General features: G+C 38.1%; 1 protein-coding gene across 1 annotated transcript; it reads right to left on the reverse strand.

Annotated features, from left to right (window-relative positions):
* Positions 1-2,207: 2,207 nt before the first annotated feature.
* wars2 (tryptophanyl tRNA synthetase 2, mitochondrial) lies at positions 2,208-19,222 on the reverse strand. Its single transcript, XM_020920253.2, has 6 exons — positions 19,111-19,222; positions 8,089-8,346; positions 5,539-5,619; positions 4,500-4,582; positions 3,649-3,767; positions 2,208-2,756 (listed from the first exon to the last, which is right to left on the reverse strand). Exons 1-6 carry the CDS (start codon positions 19,213-19,215, stop codon positions 2,308-2,310), a joined length of 1,095 nt encoding a protein of 364 aa, XP_020775912.2. The 5' UTR covers positions 19,216-19,222; the 3' UTR covers positions 2,208-2,307.
* Positions 19,223-20,939: the final 1,717 nt, after the last annotated feature.

Here is a 20,939-nt window from a genome sequence, read left to right on the forward strand (position 1 = left end):
ATAGTTTTCCGCATGGAGGGTTTGATTAAGGAGGTTGAAAAGGACTTTTTTTTTTTTTTTTTTTTTTACAAATATAACTGCTATAATAATAATAATAATAATAATAATAATAATAATAATAATAATGCATTACAGAAGGGCACGATCATTAAATAGAGTTACGGTTACAAATTATTGCATGCAACAGAACGGTTTTGCTCAATCTTACGACATTAGACTACTTGATAATGAACTTAATTTAAACATCTTACCCATTAAAGTAAATAATATAATATAATAGGCCATAGCCTAATAAATTTGCAATCGTACAAACGTAGGCCTATGGAGATTATCGATATTGGTTAGTGGGAAATAAAATGCAAAGTTTGAGACGTAGTCAGTGAAACCAAGGTGAGTCTGCCGTGCAGAGCAGCGTGAGGTCCACTGGTGGATTCGGGATTTCCTTATGCTCTTCACCAGCGCGTAAAGAACATGTGTAAATATTTGCGAAATAATTATTTAGAAACGGATTGTGAATCTAAATAATAGCCTACGTAATACAAGACAGTCTGAAACCATTTCAGCCTATACAGCTTGAGGGAATGCCTTAATTTTATTTCTACCTGACAAAAATGAAACAACCAAGAAAAGACAAAAAATGCATTCATAATAAATATGCAATATATTTTAGAACAAAAAACTCAATAACAATATATTATTCCTTTGCAAGAAGAGATATTCTTGACATTGTATAGGTGCTGTGTGTAAAAGCACTTTTGGACACTTTCGGCTTCATTTGTATTGGCCTACAACAGCTGGAACAATGCTTTTATTTTATAGAATCGGACTATTGCTTAGTCTACGTTATTTCCTGATTTAGCCTACTAACAAACAAAGAAATAACCTACATGTTCTATCTATTAATTTGTGTTTCAAACACTGTGTCAGCAGTTTCAGCTTCTATACCCAAATCAACCAAGGTTTTCGATATTGGTTTGTGGGTCATGTGGAGGTATTTTTATCCCGTGAAGAAAATCTCTTTGTGAAGCACTTGTCTGATTAACGCCTCGTCGCAGCGCGGCGATGGAAACGCTTCTGTCAGTCTCTTCCTCCAGGGAGCGACTTCCACGTGTCTGAACAGCACACTGACCGAGACACGCCGAGGGACAGAGCTGGTGCACATAGGCTTGTGCTCTTTAGTTTCAGATTATGGACAAATTCACATTATTATGTACATTTTCGGAGTGTTCATTGTGCACAATATAGCATAATTTCTCACTGCAATTTGCTCGTTCACTTGCACTTTTCTAGGCAAGTAAAATAATGACACATTTTAAAGCCTATAACTGAAATCACCCAATTCGTGTTTAAAGTACAATCATGTAAAAATCTGATTTTATTTATGTATTTATTTTGTTATTTTTGATGAATGTTGGATCAGTCATAAACCATGTGTTATTTACTTTAGCGGAAAACCAGAAATATTGGCACATCTTTTCTTGCAGATTTTACCGGCTGTATTAAATAGGACCCACATAAAGTGAGATTATGTGAGAGCAGGTGAAGGTTTACGGTTTCCCCTTTGAGTTACTTCATTGACCGAGTCTAAGCCTTATACCAGTAAAATGTCTCACTTTCAGCCCTTTCACAGCGGATTTCCATTTACTACCAAGGTTCTTTTGCTGTGAAACACACTTTTATTGCGCTTTTATTCCACATAATTTCTGTAACAGTGCAGTTATTTTAGTTCTAATATGCTGTATATTAGTCTAAGTCTATGGCTGAAAAGCTCTATGTGATTTACTGCCTGATGCAGGCTATAGGTTTGTATTTATGGGCTGTCAATGTTTTGGGTCAATAGAAACGGGAACAAATATTCTACAGAATTTAAGTAACTAAAAATAATCTGGAAAAGCAACAATTAAGAAATGTCTCTAGTTCAACAACTGGCAATGTAAATTTCCTCAGTTCTAAACATTAATTTTCATTTTAATTGCTTGAATAATATTTATTTAAATGAATAGGTTTATTTTAGTCAGAAAATATACCCCACTACCAAATGGCTTAAAATGGTATCAGGGGTTAAATACTCAAGGTAAATACATAAATAAATACATACACAAAAGCAATTCAAATACTGGAGTAATTTTTTGCAGTGGAGCACATGTACACAGAAATGAAGAAAATGTTAATCTATTTCCCAAATGAAGAGAGTAGAGTCAAAGATATCAGAACAAAATATTTTATATAAAAACACATTTGTAGTTGCATTACAAATTATAAATATGTACAGATATAAGTTAGGTAGAGGCTCTGCATTTAGAAACGTCAGCAGAACCCCACCCTGTACCGGACCTCTTTTAGGACGGGAGCAGCCAGTTCTCGAGCCTTTTGAGTCCCCTCTAAAAGCACTGATTCCAGGTGAGTCCTGTCTGCTCTCAGCCTTTCAATCTCTTCTCTGATGGGTGTTAGTCTCTGAACCACAGCTTCAGTCACCAGCCTCTTATAGGCCCCTGTCTCCATCCCTTTGGCCTGTGATAAGGCCTCATCCACAGAGAGCTGTGCCATTGCAGCGTGGATGGTCACCAGGTTAGAGACGCCCGGGCGAGTGTCAGGGTCAAAGGTCACCTCTGAGGTAAAGTCTGTCACTGCACGCCGGATCTTCAGGGCAATCTCGTCAGGAGAGTCAGTGACGCTGATGGTGGCCATGTTGTGTGGGTCAGACTTGGACATTTTGGAGGATGGGTCACGGAGGGATTTCACCTTTCGGGTTGCACCTGTAGCAAAAATTTTAAAAGAATAACCCAAAGTTTATACACAAAATTTGATGCAACTTTTTTTTCAATGTAACACATTTAACTCAAAGTTGGTAGTGTTGAGGAAAAAACACTACATAACAAAACAGAGTTGGTCCAATGTTAGAAGGAATTGTGAGAAAGAAATTGATACAACACAATCCAAAATATTTTGGAAACAGATGAAGGATTTTGGTCCAGTGTGTGAAGCAGACGTGTATGTGACGTGATGAGCGGAAATGACAAATGGATCCTCCAAATATCTTTGAAGTTCTTACAACTAGCAACTGCCTATTGTATTTCCTAACATACCTCATGCTGCTTTAACAATAAAAATATATATTACGAAGTTTTAATAGTTGACTTCCCTGGTTTAGAATAAACATTCATTTTTGGAGCCTTTTTGAGGACATCGCTACAAAGACATACACACTTAATATTTAGATACAAGAGGAAGAAAGATTGTCTTTAATCAAAACTGCACCGCACACAAGACTAACTCTGAACATTGGGCTATACAACGTTAAGTGTAACAAATATACACAATTTTATATCAGGGCCATGGCCTTACTGCATGACTGCGCTTTGTTTCGTCTGTCAATGATCAAATTAATGTATGAGAAACTAATAAAAACATGAGAATCTCATTAAAATACAACATGATAGATTATTTTGTCATTCATGTAATAAAGACAATATATAATGGGAAGGTAAACAGTTTTCATTAAAATAAAATTTTGTTTACATTTTTAGCTCTGTAGTACTGTTTGTCAATTTAATATTAATTATATTACGAATATTTATTTTAGATGGAGGCACATATCTGTAAAAGTGCGTACAGCGATTGCTGTGGATTCAGCAGTACAGTTCTTACTGAGTAGAGTGCGCGGCTCGGGGAACAGGTCACCGAAGTGGTTGTTGAAGATTCGGGCCAAATCCTGTGCCAGCTCCAGATGCTGCACCTGATCCTCTCCAACCGGGACGTGAGTGGACCTGAATAGACAGAGAGCTGAGTGTCCCAGCACTGACTCTACAAATAATACAGACTCTACAGACAGAACAGAGTGAACAGGAAATACAACACAGGAGCACAAGCCCTTTGACTGTCATGAGAGGAAGCAATCCATTATGACCCTGTGTACAATCTGGATAGAGATATTTCATCATGTTGCTTACAATACTTATACATCTACTAGACTTTACACGCAGAGTGTGTTCTTTAACCCTTGTGCAAAACCACTTGATCATACGAGATCCTATAGAATAATTAAGAAGAAACTATATTCATAAAACTAATCCTAAATCTATTGTTTATGTAGTTCAGTTTTTTTTTTTTTTTTGTAGTAATTTTGCTATACACTTTTGGATTACTTCTAACATAGTAATTCTTGAAATATATGTTATCATTTACAGGAAAACAATTTTAAAATAAGAAGTAATTGATTACAGACATTAGCAATGTACATTTCTCATGAGGATAAGCAGTAGATTTCAAATGATCCTTTTATGTAGGCTGTAATGTATATACCATTATTAATCAAATAATTACTGCACACATACAGTTAGGCCAAACTAAACTGCTGTCTCTCACACTGAGCACAGTTGGGCTGGCTCTCAATACACAAGACAGATCTGCGGCTGGTGAACACAACAGATGCACATGTGAGTGGGTTCAAGAGATTTTATCCACAAAATATTTGCAAACAAACCGTGTTTGCTTCTTACTTGTAGAGGAGTATATCAGCAGCCTGCAGCACAGGGTACGTGTACAGACCAACGCTGCCTTCACTTTTCTGTTTGCTCTTCATCTGTCAGAACAAACAACGTTAACAAGACATAAAATCAGAGGGCAAATGGCAAATCTATTTAATTAGTTTTTCTTTTTTTCCATACATGACTAATATTACATCTAATCTGTAACCTCATGTATTTGTGGTTAGATTATTGTAAAATGTAGCGTTTGCACCTTTACGATTAAAAACTCATAAAACTGCATAAAATATAAACTCTGAACAGAAATGCTTATTGTATTGTGTACACTGTTACAGCAAATGTTTGAGCCAAAATTAGTTATGCAAAGATATTGTTTTCCAGTGTCTCAATGAGGAGAGGATGTATCACAAATATTCAATAATAAACTGATAAAATGCTGCAAATAGTAAAGAAACAATACATTAAAAAAGGGAAAAAGAAAAAAATTGTCATTTGCATCTATTAAATTCAAGCTCAAGTGCAGACAGGGCAATAATTAAATCAGTATGAAGCTTGCCCCACACAGAAACGGAAAAATAATTCTTCAGGAAAACATTAGCTATTTCATTTCATAATCATAAATGGTATCTTTATGTCCAGTGATTGCTGGAGTTTTACATCACTTATTTTATTATTCAGTCATGAAAGGCATACAGTTGCTGTTCAATGGTGATAATGTTGGTGGGATAATAATTTGACCACAGCGAGTAACGGGAGATGGAGATACAAGCTCAATTAAATGTAAGATATTTCTGGCTTTGCGGACAACACAGGGAGAGATGATTGAGAGTTCATGGCTGTTGTAAAAAAAAATATATATATATATGCACACTGGAAAAGGTTAGGCTCAGTTCAAGTTTGAACCTTATTCAAGTGGAAGGACTGCACTGTACTGCCATGCCCTGACTTAATGACTCAATTAAAAAGGAACTCACAATTTAGCTTTCATTTAGCATCTCGTAAATTGTACAATCCAAATCTGAGAAAAAAAAACAAAACATAAATATTAGACCTTCCACTGAGGCAGGTGTCTGAGGCGGGGCATACTGGTCAAACAGCCCAGGATCCAGGACAGTTCAGCGTGTTCTGAAACCTGCAAGACAAAAATTGTTATTGAGCACTAACCGATACATAATTTTAACTTTTTTATAAAAACATATTTAAATTATAAGTTGTTAAATACAAAATGTTTTACTTTTGCAAACTGTATGCACTGAATGTGTATTGTATATTTTCAGACTGAAGAGCTTGAGGCCACTGTTTTGTCCACTGAGGGTGCCTTTATAGCACCTCCAAGTGGCAGTATAACAAACTGCAGAACTCTGAGGCTGGGGGAAAAAAGGTTTTAAATACTGAAGAAAGGAAACAATTTCTTTTTCATATTGTATGATTATGAGATGTTAATGTAATTATATACAAGAGAATATGAATTTTTAAAGGAAGCAAAGCAAAAAACATTACGATTTCTTGCATTATATAGATAAGTTTGGGTTTTGCAATAGTATCACTTTTTGAATAAATAGTTTTTAGGGTTTGTGATTTCATCCACATAGTCCATAATTATCCCATATGTCTATTGTAGCTTAGTAGTTTATTGTAGCAAGGGCCCTATAATAAAATTTCTTTCTCCCCTGTAGGAGCCTTCTGGGGGGCATGACATCAGCCGCTTCGGGGAGATAAAGCAGAGTGTCAGACCAACATGTGGGGGGCGGTGTCCGTTACACAGACTGGCCTGGGACAGGACAGATGTGGATGAGAACACACAGGGATGGCTCCAGTTTACAGAGCAGCCGGGTCCAGTGTTTAAGGGTTTTAGGAAAGACAAGGCCTCTATTCACAGTGCATATTGTGTAGACACCAGTACAAATGTTACGGTTGATTAGTGACACTGAGAGCATACCACACTGACACATCCTAAATCACAATATCATATCATGTAATCTGACAAGCTTAATAGAACCATATAGAAACTCCCATTAAGAAGATCTAATGTAATACTGCTGATCCACTCATTTTATAACTGTAACTTGAGCCTGTCGCCAGTTGAAATCCTGCTTTGGATAAAACTCACTGTTGTCTTTGGGCAGTCACCATATTTTTACATGTGTGCAGGACCATTGCGCTGTAGGGTCACCTCACTGCCAAGTTATGTGGCATGAAGCTAAATATGTGTAAAAATAGGGTCGTGCGAAGGGTACAGGGAGGGCAGAAAAACACAGATGGACCCAACCCAGTTTTAGATGCATTTTGCCTTTTTATTTCTGATTTTAAAATACAGGTATTGGATCAATCATATGTAGTACTGTTCAAAGGTTCGGGTTTAAAATACTGCAGAATACATTATATTCTTACTGTATTTTGAGGTGTAAAAGCTGGGACTGACTTACAGTCCCTGCTATATACTTAAAGCCAAAGTTGAGCTAAGTTTGTACAGTTGCATGTTTCTGTGAATGTGCTGTGAGTGTACAGTAAAGATAAGAATCAGCTCTGATCAAATAAGCTATCCGGGGCCAGCCAACATGTCGGTCAATAAACACACACTAGTTGACAGCAGGAAAATAAACTCTTACAAACAGCAAAGGTGAAACATATACAGACTTAATATGGATGCCAAAAATCAAGGTCTTTCAGTTTTCATCCAGCTATTATATCAGCATAGCAGTATACAAAATAATGCTTAAAAACTCAATTACAACCATACATTGCATAAAGAAAACAACTAAGGGAGTGTGACTTCACCCATAGCGTTCAACTCCAGGCAAATTAAACTCACAGAAGCTTGCAGTTCTGGGGCAAATTTGGAGCAGAGTTCTATATTAGGAAAAGGAATACAGGCAAAATAGCAAAATAAAACCATCAGGATCACGTAGAGCGGGTTAATATGAAGATTTTAAGACCAAAATGAGGAGCCTGACAGCAGAAGATACAGAGAGAGGGACCAGGCTTTTTCAATACAAAGTTGATGCAGTCAGTGGAGCCGGAAGCACACCGATGCCAACTTCCTATTTAGAATGTCGTAGTTAGTAGTTTAGCTATGTCCATTTATATACACAAACTATGATTAAAACACAAATATTGGTGGTATTTAGTATATCGACATATCTTACTGTAAAATGCAGTTGACATCTAATGTACTTCTCTTATTGATGCTAAGCCCATATTTACTGGGAAACACAAGAACATGTGTGTGGTGTCATATTGTTAAAGGTCCTCTATGTAACATTTCTGGTGGGTGTGGTACACAGTAGGGCTTTAAATATATCTTTCAATTACTGGTGTTTTAATGCTCTCGATGATGCTCTTGCATTCTTACTGTGATTTGGGTTGCTTTTCCATAGCTCTGACCTGTAACTTGGCTTAGTGGCATCACCTGGTTGTCTCTATAGATACAGATATATATCAGTTCAATTCCATTTGTGCTGTCAAAAAGTCCTAGGTGGAGGAATAACTTTTCCATGAAGATCCAGAAGAGGCAGACCCTCCACCAGAAAACATACATAGTGCACCTTTTATAACAAAGGTAATGACATAACATATTTTTAAAGGCCATAACCCTACTCACCTGAGACTGCTGAAAGAGGATGGCCTTCTCTGGGTCAATGCCACACGCCAACAGGCTGGCTGCCATGTCCAGGATATTGGTTCTGAGCTGCGCTGGGTCCTGGGGCTGTGTGATGGAGTGAAGGTCCACGATGCTGTACAAGACCAGAGGGTACTGATGCTGCAGGGACACCCAGTTCTCCAGAGCACCCAGGAAGTTCCCCAAGTGAGGCACCCCCGTGGGCTGGATCCCTGAGAAGACACGGCAGTCCACTGGTGCCTGCTCAGAAAATAAGGAGACTATCTGAAAATTCCACCTGATTTAACAACAGAATGATCAGGAAAAATAAATAAATAAATTAAAAAAAAAAAAAAATAATATATATATATATATATATATATATATATATATATATATATATATATATATATATATATATATATATATATTATTTTTTTTTTTTTTTTTTTTTTGATACATTTATCTTGGCCAGAAGACATGATTATTCACATCCAATGTACAAATTAATTTATTAATTAATTGGAGGAGACACATTCTTTAAGGCCCAGAACCCATTTCATTTAGTTTGTTGGTTCCTTCTTTGTCCAGACACAGTAGTACAATGGATTGCTTTAAGTCCATTTATGATAATATACTAATATCACTTTTCACTCAGTGAAAAGAAAATGGTGCAGAGTGACAGATGATGAAGTCAAATCCAAGAAACTCCAGGAACAACTTGGATGTCTCCAGAGAGTCAGGTGTCAAACGTTAACTATTAGCAGACTGAAAGTCAGCCACAGTCATGCTTCATTTAGCTTGATGCTAACACCGTAGCTAGCACCTCTGCACTCTCCCAGACACATTCAGCACAAAGAATGCATCACCTCACTGGCCAACAATGACAGTTCATTCAAATGAAAGAGTGACACCGAAGAAGAAAAAGTGGAGAGGATCAAATGTATCAAACGCAGAGCTGATGTGATGAGGAGAGCTGCAGGAGCTGGACTGTTTATAACATGAGATCAAGTTTGTTTCTTTTTCTTCTGCAGATTCAGACCGAAGCTAAACGCCTCATTTCATCTGGCATCAGCTGGTTTCAGTGAGGCTTGGTTTTTAGTGGCTAAATCTCACACAGCATGTGAGACACCACCTGTTATGAAATGTGTATCCACCCATTTTACTCTCACAGGCCGGTGAACACTGTATGTTTGGCTTAGGTAGAATACCAAAACACAAGATTCAATTAGAAACCTCTTGTTAGTTGGACTACAGATGGACAATGGAGGCTCTGGTAATTGTATATTTGTGCTGTCAGGATCAGTTTGGACTCGTAAACCTTGGACTGTAGAGTCCATAAAAAAATCAAATCAAAAAAGGAAGGAGATGTTAGGGCTAATAGTGTGTTTTTGTTTATGGAGACATTTGTAGCAATCTAAAGAACAGTAAGAAAACACAGGGACAATGCAGTGAATACCATAGAGAATTGCAACTGTTAGCAATTTACAACAATTTACAACAATTTAAAACTCTAGCAGTTCCTATTTTTTATGTCTATGTGAGTATGTATGGAAAAATAGAATTACAAAGTGCACTGGAAACACATGACACTGAATTTCTTTAAGTAGTTTTGAAGTTTTATTAAGAAAAGGTAGTTGTGTAACACTAAAGCATAGCTCATTCTAGTTATTGTGATGAAGTTTAGTTTATTTAAATGAAATGTGCTGATAGGAGATAAACAGCAACAGTCAGAGATTTCAACAGAACTATTCCCACTGGCTCTGGTGTTATCGCCTTCTGTCTAACCACTCATCATGTTTCAGACTGTACTTAGAAGACTTATCATTTACATCAGTTCAAAAAAATTTTTACCTAGAGACTACTCAAAACCAAAACTACTTATTTGAACAAATGCCAATACTGAAAATATTCACATAATTAGGAAAAAGTCTGGGCTTATATTTGAACTTGCAAAAGACCACATAGTAGCCTACTATTAAAGAAAGTACAAATACACAGATCAAAATAATATATATATATTATATATTGTATCTATCTATCTATCTATCATACAATATATATATATATTATATATATGTGTGTGTGTGTGTGTGTATATATGCGTGTATATATATGTATATGTGTATATATATATATATATAAAAAAAAAAAAAAAAATGTGTTTCTCACCTTCCACGGTGGTAGGTCTCTCTCACCCTCATTCAGCTCGGGTCCTCTACCAGAGGCCTGGGAGCTTGAGAGTTCTGCGCAGTATCTTTGCTGTTCCCAGTACTGCACTTTTCTGGACTGAGATGTCCGTTGTTTTTCCCGGTATCTGTTGTAGCCACTCTTCCAGTTTGGGGGTTACAGCCCGAGCGTCCGATCACCACAGGCACCACTGATGCCTTTACTTTCCAGGCTCTCTCCAGCTCTTCCTTGAGCCCCTGGTATTTCTCTAGCTTCTCGTGTTCCTTTTTCCTGATATTACCATCGCTTGGTATTGCGATGTCAACCACCACGGCTCTGCTCTGTTTCTTATCCACCACCACTATGTCTGGTTGGTTCGCCATCACCATTCTGTCAGTCTGTATCTGGAAGTCCCACAGGATCTTGGCTCGGTCATTCTCCACAACCTTTGGAGGTGTTTCCCACCTTGATCCTGGGGTTTCCAGCCCGTACTCTGCACAGATGTTTCTGTACACTATGCCCGCCACTTGGTTATGTCGCTCCATGTATGCTTTCCCTGCCAGCATCTTACACCCCGCAGTTATGTGCTGGACTGTCTCAGGAGCCTCTTTGCACAGTCTACACCGTGGGTCTTGTCTGGTGTGGTAGATCTGGGCCTCTATTGCTCGAGTGCCCAGGGCCTGCTCCTGAGCAGCCAGGATCAGTGCCTCTGTGCTGTCCTTCAGACCAGCCCTCTCAAGCCATTGGTAGGATTTCTTGATATCAGCCACTTCAGTTATGTTCCGGTGGTACGCCCCATGTAGGGGTTTGTCCTGCCATGATGGTCCCTCCAGCACCTCTTCTTCTGGACCCCACTGTCTGAGACATTCTCTGAGCACCTCATCTGCCGGGGCCTTGTCCTTGATGTACTCAAGGAGCTTGGATGTTTCATCCTGGACAGTGGTTCCCACACTCACTAGTCCTCGGCCCCCTTCCTTCCGGCCTGCGTACAGTCTCAGGGTGCTGGATTTGGGATGGAACCCTCCATGCATGGTCAGGAGCTTTCGTGTCTTAACATCTGTGGTCTGTATCTCCTCCTTTGGCCAGCTTACAATCCCTGCAGGGTATCTGATCATGGCAGGGCGTAGCTGTTGATTGCCTGCACCTTGTTCTTGCCATTGAGCTGGCTTCTCAGGACTTGCCTCACTCTTTGCAGGTATTTGGCCGTAGCCGCTTTCCTTGTTGCCTCTTCGAGGTTGCCATTTGCTTGTGGGATACCATATATATGCTTGCATGATGTATGCCCACAAGCATATATATATATATATATATATATATATATATATATATATATATATATATATATATATATATATATATATATATATATATATATATATATATATATATATATATATATGTATGTATGTATGTATGTATGTATGTATGTATGTATATATATATATATATATATATATATATATATATATATATATATATATATATATATATATATATATATATATATATATATATATATATATATATATAAAAGATACTTTTTCAAGTCACTGCCTTAAATATCAGGGGGAGCTAGTTTGTTTGTTAGTTTCAGTGTGGTTAGCTCCTTCCTGTAGGCAGATATTTAAAAGCAGTGACTTACTAGAACCCTGTCAGAACTGAGTGAGTACAGTTGATAGAATTCAGATTTTGAGCTTTCAGCCTCTTCTTCCTCCTTTGTTCTTCAGGAGTGACAGCTTGTTAAGTTACATAAGACATAATCCTAAAGAGTCACAAACCTTCCTCTGATAAGGCCCTTCTTACTACAGCCATCTCTCCATCTCTCTCTGGATCAGGTAACAACTGCATTGGGGTCTGCCTGCTCCACAGTCACTCTTGTCCCGGCCTGGGGGAGCAGCAAGCAGGAAGGAACTGGGTGCTTATGTCATTACCGACGGTGGGGTAATTGCACTGGGTTGCCATTGATGCTGAGAGGCTCTTAAGAGGTGTCAGGGTTGATTTGGGAGCGGACCGGCCCGGAGTCTGGCTCATGTGTGTTCTCACCTAAAGCTGACACGCCAAACGCATGTACCCCTGCACCACTGCCCCCCGAGGGAAGCCATTAGTAATGCAGACATGGTAATACTGTCATTTGAGCCAATCAGGTGTCAAATGAGAGTCAACGCTGCGACTAACTGAGCGCCAGGGCAACCACAGGCCATCACGTATGTTACAAGCATACTAATGCCTATTTAAAACATGCACCTCTACCGCATAAGTCGATTATTGCACCGAGTAAATCAGCTCCTGGATGATGACAGAAGAGACAGCAAACGTTGTAAAGCAATTATGGTTGAAATGGATACAGCCAAAAGTCATAAAATATTTTCACGTAGCATACCACCACTGTGAAAGACATCAGAGCTGTGAGAGTCAATTTATGTCAAACAGTTAATATCTGCAGAGTATGAAGGACAAGCAGTGAAAGCTGAGCTATGTGTCGCAAAAATCATTAAAAAATATAAAAGAGGTCTGTGTTTAAAGAACCTAACATGAAAATTGGCTATAACTATGCTAAATGAAATGTCCAGAAGAGTTTCTGCTTGAATCATCAACTAACGTAATACACCAAAGAAGTAGACCTATCAAAATATATAACTAAAGTCATCTTGTGATACTGTATGAAAACATTAAGCACACACACACAAACTAAAAAAAGGTGATTCTGATAGGGAAATATATTGCTAAATGTAGGATATCAAATTATTCTTTTGAAGGCACATTTATAAATGAATTTTTAGTTAATAATTAAATATATATATATTTTTTTAAAGGCTGTAAAAAGAATAAAACATTACAAGAAATGCTCAGTATTCTCTTTATATTCAACTGTTTCTCAAGGGTATAAAGTATTACTTCTTAAACTTTTTGTTCAGTCTCAACCACTTTTTACTTGTGGTATATTTGACTGTTTGCTAAAATATTCTGTTCATTAGAACAGAAAAAAATGCTGGTGCATAATGCTAGTTTGTATCACCCAACCTTTTTAGATCGATAAAACAACATATATTTTGCAGCCTTTGTCATGTGTCATTCCTTCTTGAACAGCCACAGCACTGTCATATAACACAGTCAGCCGTGTTGAGAGCTTTATTCGTCCATATCTACCATGTGCTGAATAGATTATGCGTTACTATGTGTGTGACAGTTGGAGGTTACCCACACTTAAAGGCCATGTTTTCACACTTGCTGTACTTTTCCGGGAATCTGAGTTCATTTGTCTTGGTGTGTAGCATGTGTGTGGTAGCGTCCTTATGGAGCTTGGGTCATGTGTCCGCACATGTCGTAGTCTGTGCCTAGATCAACATCCAAGGTGTAAGCCAGTTTGAATATGACAGCTCAATGTAGGGCCAGTACAATCCATCATCAGTGGATCTACAGACACTTCATTATTAAACAGAAAACAATATGAAGCTAAACGGTCCCCTTTTCTATTGGAATTAACACTGGGTTTTTAACAATAACACCAGGGAGCATCCACCCAGATATGTTCCATTTGGGTAATTTTAATGTACATAAATATCACTGTTAAATTTAATTAAATTATTTCAATATTAAAGATAGATTTGCACTCAACAATCAAGCTAATAACTTCTCAAACTCAGTGTTGATTCTAATATTATTCATTTGATGGTCAAAAACATGCTGTATTCATGGTATCTATTTTTAGATAATAGAATGCAGTTTTCAACACACAATAAAAGTTGTTTCATTAATATTTCCAGGTGGTCTCTAGGATATATTAAGGATATTTTATTCAGCATTTTAATGCAGTAAATGCTCATTTAGATGTATTTAATTAGCTTAAAATTTAACTAATTATACTGGGACAGTACACTATAAATTGTTTTCTCCCTAAAAGATTTATTAAGTATTTATGTATGTTAGGCTTTGATGAGCATTGCTTTAAATTTGCCAAAATAGCTTCACGCCCTGAGGTTATGAATCATGGCTATGGATATGCTGAAGCAGAACAGTGCATTTCTCTCCTCAGATGTGTCCTGGGCTCATACATCAAACCAGAGCTGAAGCTGCAGAGTGGCCCTCTGACATGGCTCTCGCTGAGGGGCTGAAGAGCACGAGTGTCCGTCAGTGCCGTTTACCTGAGCCAGTTTCAACACATCTCAAAGTCACCACTGGGAGCGCCGCCACACGACCCGCTGTGAATTACCATCAGCTCTTTGTAGACTCGAGGAAGAGCTCCAGATCTCAGCAGCTAGCCTCGGAGAATGGATGGTTTTCCTGCCTCTGCCACCCGCCTGTCCCAGTAGGTCTCAGCACACAGGGTTCAGTGTTATTCCTCTGGACTACAGACCCCGCGCACCCCATTAACACCAACATCCTGCTGAAATGCACCCTGCACACTCCTCCCACTGCCCCATGGCCTTTCTTCTGCTTTGCCCTCCTCTCCCATTGGGACCTGTTAACGCAAGCAACAAGCTGAGCAGCACCTCAGTCTGGCATCCACCTGGAAGCAGAGCTGAGTGCGGTACCCTGACATCCATAAAAGCATGTGTTTAACTGTTGGATAATGTGGCAATACACCGCAGCTTGAAGCAAAGATACACAAAGGAAACCTACTACACAAAAACATGAAACAGTCCAAACACAGATATTCAGGTTGAAATGGAGGTTAAATATGAGATTTAAAAGAGTGAGTGTAACTGAGTAAAGGCCAGAGAGGTTTCTCTTTCCTCCAGGAGCACAGGCGAGGGGCAGCAAAGGGAGAGGCCCAAAAGGAGCATTTGATTAAATCTGTGGTTGACGTGTGGGACAGGTGAGATTGATGAGGTTCCTCTGAGCTTCACACTGTGAGGAGAGCGGGGGCACAGGAACAGAAAAGTGCAGTGTGGCGGCCAGGGCTCGGGGCCCGCTCGCACCGTGGGGTCCCTGGGCTGATTAATGGACTGGAGGCCCTTCAAAAACAGCACTCCCCGCAGACAAGACCTGACGTGGCTCCAAAAATAACCATGTGAGGGAGGAAGAGTGGCCCTAACAGGCTGCAGTTTCTGAGGACTCAGGCTCAGGCGGTGCAGGCCTGCAACAGCCAGAGGAGTGCGGCTCATTAGAAAGCTAAACTGTGAGCATTTTGGCCAATGACAGATGCTGTCTCAATGAACAGCTGACGAAATTATATGTAAAAGCCAAGTCATGGAAACAAAACAATCTGCCACAGATGCAAACAAATGCTCCAGTGCATTGGAATTTTCCTATTGCCAAAGCAATTAACAACCAGACTAAGACTAAGGCTGTAGTTGACAAATAAAAATCTTGGTCATCCTGCCGATCGATTTGTCAACAAAAAAGGGACTGCGGTAAAAGCCCTCAAAACTATTATGTATTATGTAAACTACACTCTCAAGACTACATATGCACAGGAATTTATACAAAAAAACTATTATTATTTATGCATAAAAACTACTAGGAAACAATGTATTTAACATAAAGACAAATTAAACTTGTGAATCATGTGTTTAACCTGCCTTTTTACATATATATATAATACCCCCCCAAAAAAATCTTCAACTAACTCACTCCTTTACTAACTTCTTCTTCCTGCTTTCACCCCAAATCCTTATAATCTAAATAAAATGATTAGTCTACGAGAACAAATTTTGGTTTAATCGGTGGTGTCTTAGTCTTCAACTATCAACTGATCAATCGACCAAAGCCTACAGCCCTGTAAGCAGGGAGATCCACTGATATGGATATAAAAGATCATTTAATCCAGTGTGCCCTATCCATACAGTGTGGATGTACAACACAAAAGATTAGATCCTTTTCAGCAGCTTAGTAACGGTGCCATTTTCAAGGTTGATAATTGATGATGTTTAATTTGACCTGAAATACAGAAGACCAGAATCTATAAAGTCATGAGACGATTCTCTTTTCTCAGAAAAGTTATTTACTCAGCAGGAGGCAACCATGCACAATAAAGGGGGTATTTACTTCTATGGGATATTAACTGCTAACATATTTAAATCATCATGTTAACTTTTATTGTGTAGAAAATGCTATATTCAGTGAAAACAATGCATTAACATGTTTCACTTTCATTTTTGATGCTCCCTTTTCCTTTGCTTTCCATGGTAAGTCACTCCTCCTTCACTCCCCCACAAAATTAGCATGCATCTCTCTCATAAAACTGATGCATACTGCAACAGGTTTGTCAAGTTGTAGTGTACAGTAGTTATCCTGCTTTGTATATTTTATGGGTGCATGGATGATGTAGGCTTGTGGGTGGAGCATTGAACAGAATGAGGAGGGTTCAAATAGGGCCCAGGAGAGACCGCGAAAATACTCCAACCTGCATGGATGACATATAAAACCTCTTCAGACATGTTTTTGATGAGGGAACAACATTATAACATGATAGAAAGCTTTTTTTTTTTTCAGATATTGGATATATGTTTTAACTGACTATAGAAACCTGTACGTTGAAACTTAGGGTTTAAGTTGACAGTCGACAGGTTGAAGAATTGGCTGTAGAAAGAATATGACATTTTTAATTACACTTAAGGGACCACTGAGCATTAGCAGAAGTTTCTGACAGCAGAAAATAAATAGGGTAGTTAATGAATATCCTAAAGGCAAGGCCACATTTCCTCCAGCTCTCTAATGGTTTTAGCTGACACCGGGTAAGTTTTTAAGTAGCAAAGCACTAACTTGAAGCACTAGGGCCTGATAGCAAAATGGATAGTATTAAATAAGTTGGACTAAAATAGACTGATAAGTTAGACTAAAATACCTGAACACATTGGAAAGGTCAAGATCTTTTACAGACACAAAACTAAGACACACAATAAACAAATTCAGAAATTAAATGAGATATTGTATGGTTTACCATTCTGCCAAGCCCAATTATATTCTGCTCCAATGTAAACCATGAGTTGGTGCCTTTTTACATTGTATAAGTATTACTAGTACAATTGTATATGCAAAATTGCACAGTCAGTGACCCACAAAATGACAGGTGAGACAAAACAAGTCACACTTTGGAGCCATAAGCGCACTGCTGTTCATTATTTGTTCATATCTATTTGCAAAAACTAAAAATAAATTAAAACAACTATAAGCTATCACTTCATTTGTCCTGTCATTACTGCTAATGAAGCACTACAGGTATGCTCCTTCTTCTCTCACCTCACAGTGCACACTCAACATCTTCTCCAGAGACCCCAGAGATAACAAAACACAGATATCAGGTCCCCACGTCAACCACTAAAGAAGCTGTGAGCACAAAGACGACATTTCTAACTGCACCGTAATGCAAGAACAGCTCAATAATTAGCCAGGTTGTTGTGGTGAAATGAAGTGGTTATTCTTATGGGAGTCAGGGGAGTCATTGTTTGCCTTAACACTCCATTTGCCACAGTCAGGCAGCTGTGCAGTAATGGAGAACTCTATGAGGAGTTATGGTACATTTCTTAAAGGCACTACAGTCAAAAGCTAGTGCTACTGAGGAGGTGATGTCACACGCCAGACTACAACAGGAAACCAGGGACTCAAATGAGCAGAGAATAAAACCTTGTACTGGTGAACACAGTCAGTAAAGTACTTACAGTTTGGGGAAGTACAGAAATTAAAATGTATATTAAACACTAAATATACTACAAACTCTATACAATAACTTCTTTTATTAGCTACAATAATTTTGGTCCATGCCACAGCCCGTAAGTTTTTTATTTCCTCCATTTAACAGAACGCTCTTCCCTCAGGGGACAGGTGGGCCGTGTTTGCTTTCATCTCTTTGACACCAGAGCTCAAACTCACTTTTTTACTGACAAACTGGAAACAGCTGCCAAGGAGTCCTAAACTAACAACCTGAAGTCTTTGTTAATATATTTAATACTCTTACTATATTACTCAAATTAGACAGTTTAAACATAATAACCAAAATTGTAATATCAATAATTATGGAATGATTTATACAGCACCTTTCCAAATATTCAAATCACATTACATAAAAAGGTTCCTTCACTAGAAGAACAATATGAAAAAGGTTTTGCTTAAAAAATACACAGTTTAAATCATAACTATGTAGCCTATACAATATGATTTATTAGAGCGAAATATATTACATAAAATGTTATCTAAAGATTGGCTGTTGGGGGAGAAGGGTTGTCAAAAGTATACGTTTGTACTAATCGATTTTAAATTATGTACACTCAGTTGAAGCACTGACACTGAAAGAAATGACAAAAATAGGACAAAATAGTTGCATAGTAGAGTGTAGTAGAGTGGTCTGTTGTGGTCTCAATAGTATCATCTTTTTCTTAGCATTGAACTTGAAATTTTAGTATCGTGACAACACTGGTGGAGATGTTGTAATCACAAACGTTTCTGAAGGGACATATTCACTAGTTACAGTTACATTACTGAGAAACATCTTTTCAGAAAAAATAACAAACTGATTACATTTTCCAATAGATGATGGAAATTACCGGAATGAAAGGTGCATCATGCATCATATGTATTAGGTATATTAGGCTGTATTAGGCTGTAGGCTATGAAAAAAATTTACAAAATATGAACTAAGTCATCTGGTCCATACAAAACTATTAACTGTTCTCAACATCCCAGCTTTACCAGTAAAATGGTCTGTCACTTATTGATGGGAGCAGCGACCAGAGCCGTGCAAAACCACACGACACTGTTTTGTCAAATTAAACGAATATGTCAGATTGAAGAGGAAGTGTTGATGTTAGATTACACCGTTTGTGTGTGAGATCGAAGGACAGAACGTAACACAGTGATCCAAGAGAAAACACCGACAGCAAGCAGCAAACCTTAAGAGCTTCACACTGCGTAATTTACCTTATTATCCGGTGAAACAGAAGCACACAGAGACCTCTTTGAAAAGTTTAACTTCTGAATGAAACCGACGAGACGATTCATGTTATTCCTAATGGACAGCGCCATCTTGGATCGTTACCTCACGCACTACGGTGGCTCTGAAATGTCAAACTAGGTATATGCGAATTTTATAAAATATATAATAATTATAAATAATACATTTTAATAAATATACATTTTTTATTACAACCATGAATCTATAAAAAAAAAACGATTACACCATAGGACTTCGGATTAAAAATGGGAAAAAAAAGTTATAACGATATTTAGCAAAAAGTTTTATTTATTACGATAGGCTACCACTAAACCAATAAAGTGGACTATCTGAAATCAGGCACGAAGTGTTTATACATGGGCCATTTTCTTTGCCTTAAAAATATTAGTAATAATAATAGAAAGAGAAAACTCTACAAAAAGCCCCATGCTGTTATAAAAACATGAGAGACTTTCAGTCTGCTCATATGTTTATGTGCCAATTGGCTGCTGTTGTGTCTGGTTGGAACCTCTTAACAATAGAGCCATCTCACAGAACAGCTGCAGAACTCCTCTTTGCTCATTACAACCTGTCCATGTGTGTGCTCTTTGACTGATTATAGCTCAGGTTTGGGTTACAGTATGTTTGCAGGGCACTCTCCTGACGTTGGCCACATCTGCTCCTGATTCCTCCCTCCACATTGAGCATCTGGTTGCATTTGCAGCACAAAATACAGACTATCATTCCATATTCATTATTATTTCCCGAGGCAATGAGGCCATGGCATTGTGGTGCATCAGATTAGACCTATATGTTCTCTCACGGCTAGCTAAGGGAGGTCTGAACACTGTAGAATCTCACTATCTATGAAGTGTAGATATTCAGCTCTTGTAGGCTACTTCTGTTTTGTCTTCTCTTCATCCACAAGGTAATACTGGCCGAATAAACATATTATATAACCATATTGTTACAGTCTCCTACAGTGAAAAAACATTACATAGTCTATGAAGTTCTGGAAAGTTTTAAAATATACCCAGTAAAATGTATTCTTACCGATTATGTTCTATAAGAGTATTTAAGTTAACAATAATGTGTGTAGAAAAGAGTGTATAGGGACATATTGCACTCTTTCATCACAACAAACTGGTCTGAACATTTCTAACATAAGCTTTACTATTCATAAAACTGGTTAATTACTTCAATCCAAAATGATCAGATCCTTTCTGAACAGTAAATGTATTGTCTTAATCAGAATTGCACAGGGAGTTGGGGTGTTAAAAGCAGGCGTCCGTCAGCTGGAGCCGGGGCAGTGCAGGGTAAGAGGCCACACAGGTGATGAGTGAAGACGCTGGGCTTTCACCACACGGAGCTCCAACATCCAACAGGGACCGCCATTTTTCATCTGCATCAGCTTTTCACAGCTCCTGCTACCTCCACTGTCTGTAACTTCATCATATACACATACACAACTGTTAGATGAAGGTCTTTGCTTTGACAAAATAACCCAAACCACCAAATCACTTCATTTTGAAAAAGTAAATAATTAAACATTACAAGATTGCCTTTATTTCTGTATTACTATAGAGTAACATAAAGCATTACAAAAACATATTAGCTACTATTTTATGTTTTTATTATTTTTACACAATGTATCAACAACAAAATGGTCAGCCAAAACCAATGTATGATTTTCATTTTTGTTTGCTTATTTAACTTCAGAATATAGTGTTAATAATGGCTAAGGTTATGGCTACTTTACTGTAGCTCTTGATTTGACCCATCCTTCAATGCCACCAGGGCAACCTGACAGGAGCAG

The sequence above is a fragment of the Boleophthalmus pectinirostris genome, unplaced genomic scaffold (assembly GCF_026225935.1).
Source record: "Boleophthalmus pectinirostris isolate CB_2022bp ecotype Guang Dong unplaced genomic scaffold, ASM2622593v1 HiC_scaffold_1, whole genome shotgun sequence".
NCBI lineage: Eukaryota > Metazoa > Chordata > Actinopteri > Gobiiformes > Gobiidae > Boleophthalmus > Boleophthalmus pectinirostris.

Excerpts from the sequence above, each read along its gene's own strand:
- wars2 (XM_020920253.2), bottom strand. The coding sequence starts at position 19,215 with ATGGCGCTGTCCATTAGGAATAACATGAATCGTCTCGTCGGTTTCATT. Across the intron at positions 5,620-8,088 it reads TCCTCTTTCAGCAGTCTCAG|GTTTCAGAACACGCTGAACT; the intron begins GTGAGTAGGGTT and ends TTTGTCTTGCAG. Across the intron at positions 2,757-3,648 it reads CGAGCCGCGCACTCTACTCA|GTGCAACCCGAAAGGTGAAA; the intron begins GTAAGAACTGTA and ends TTTTTGCTACAG.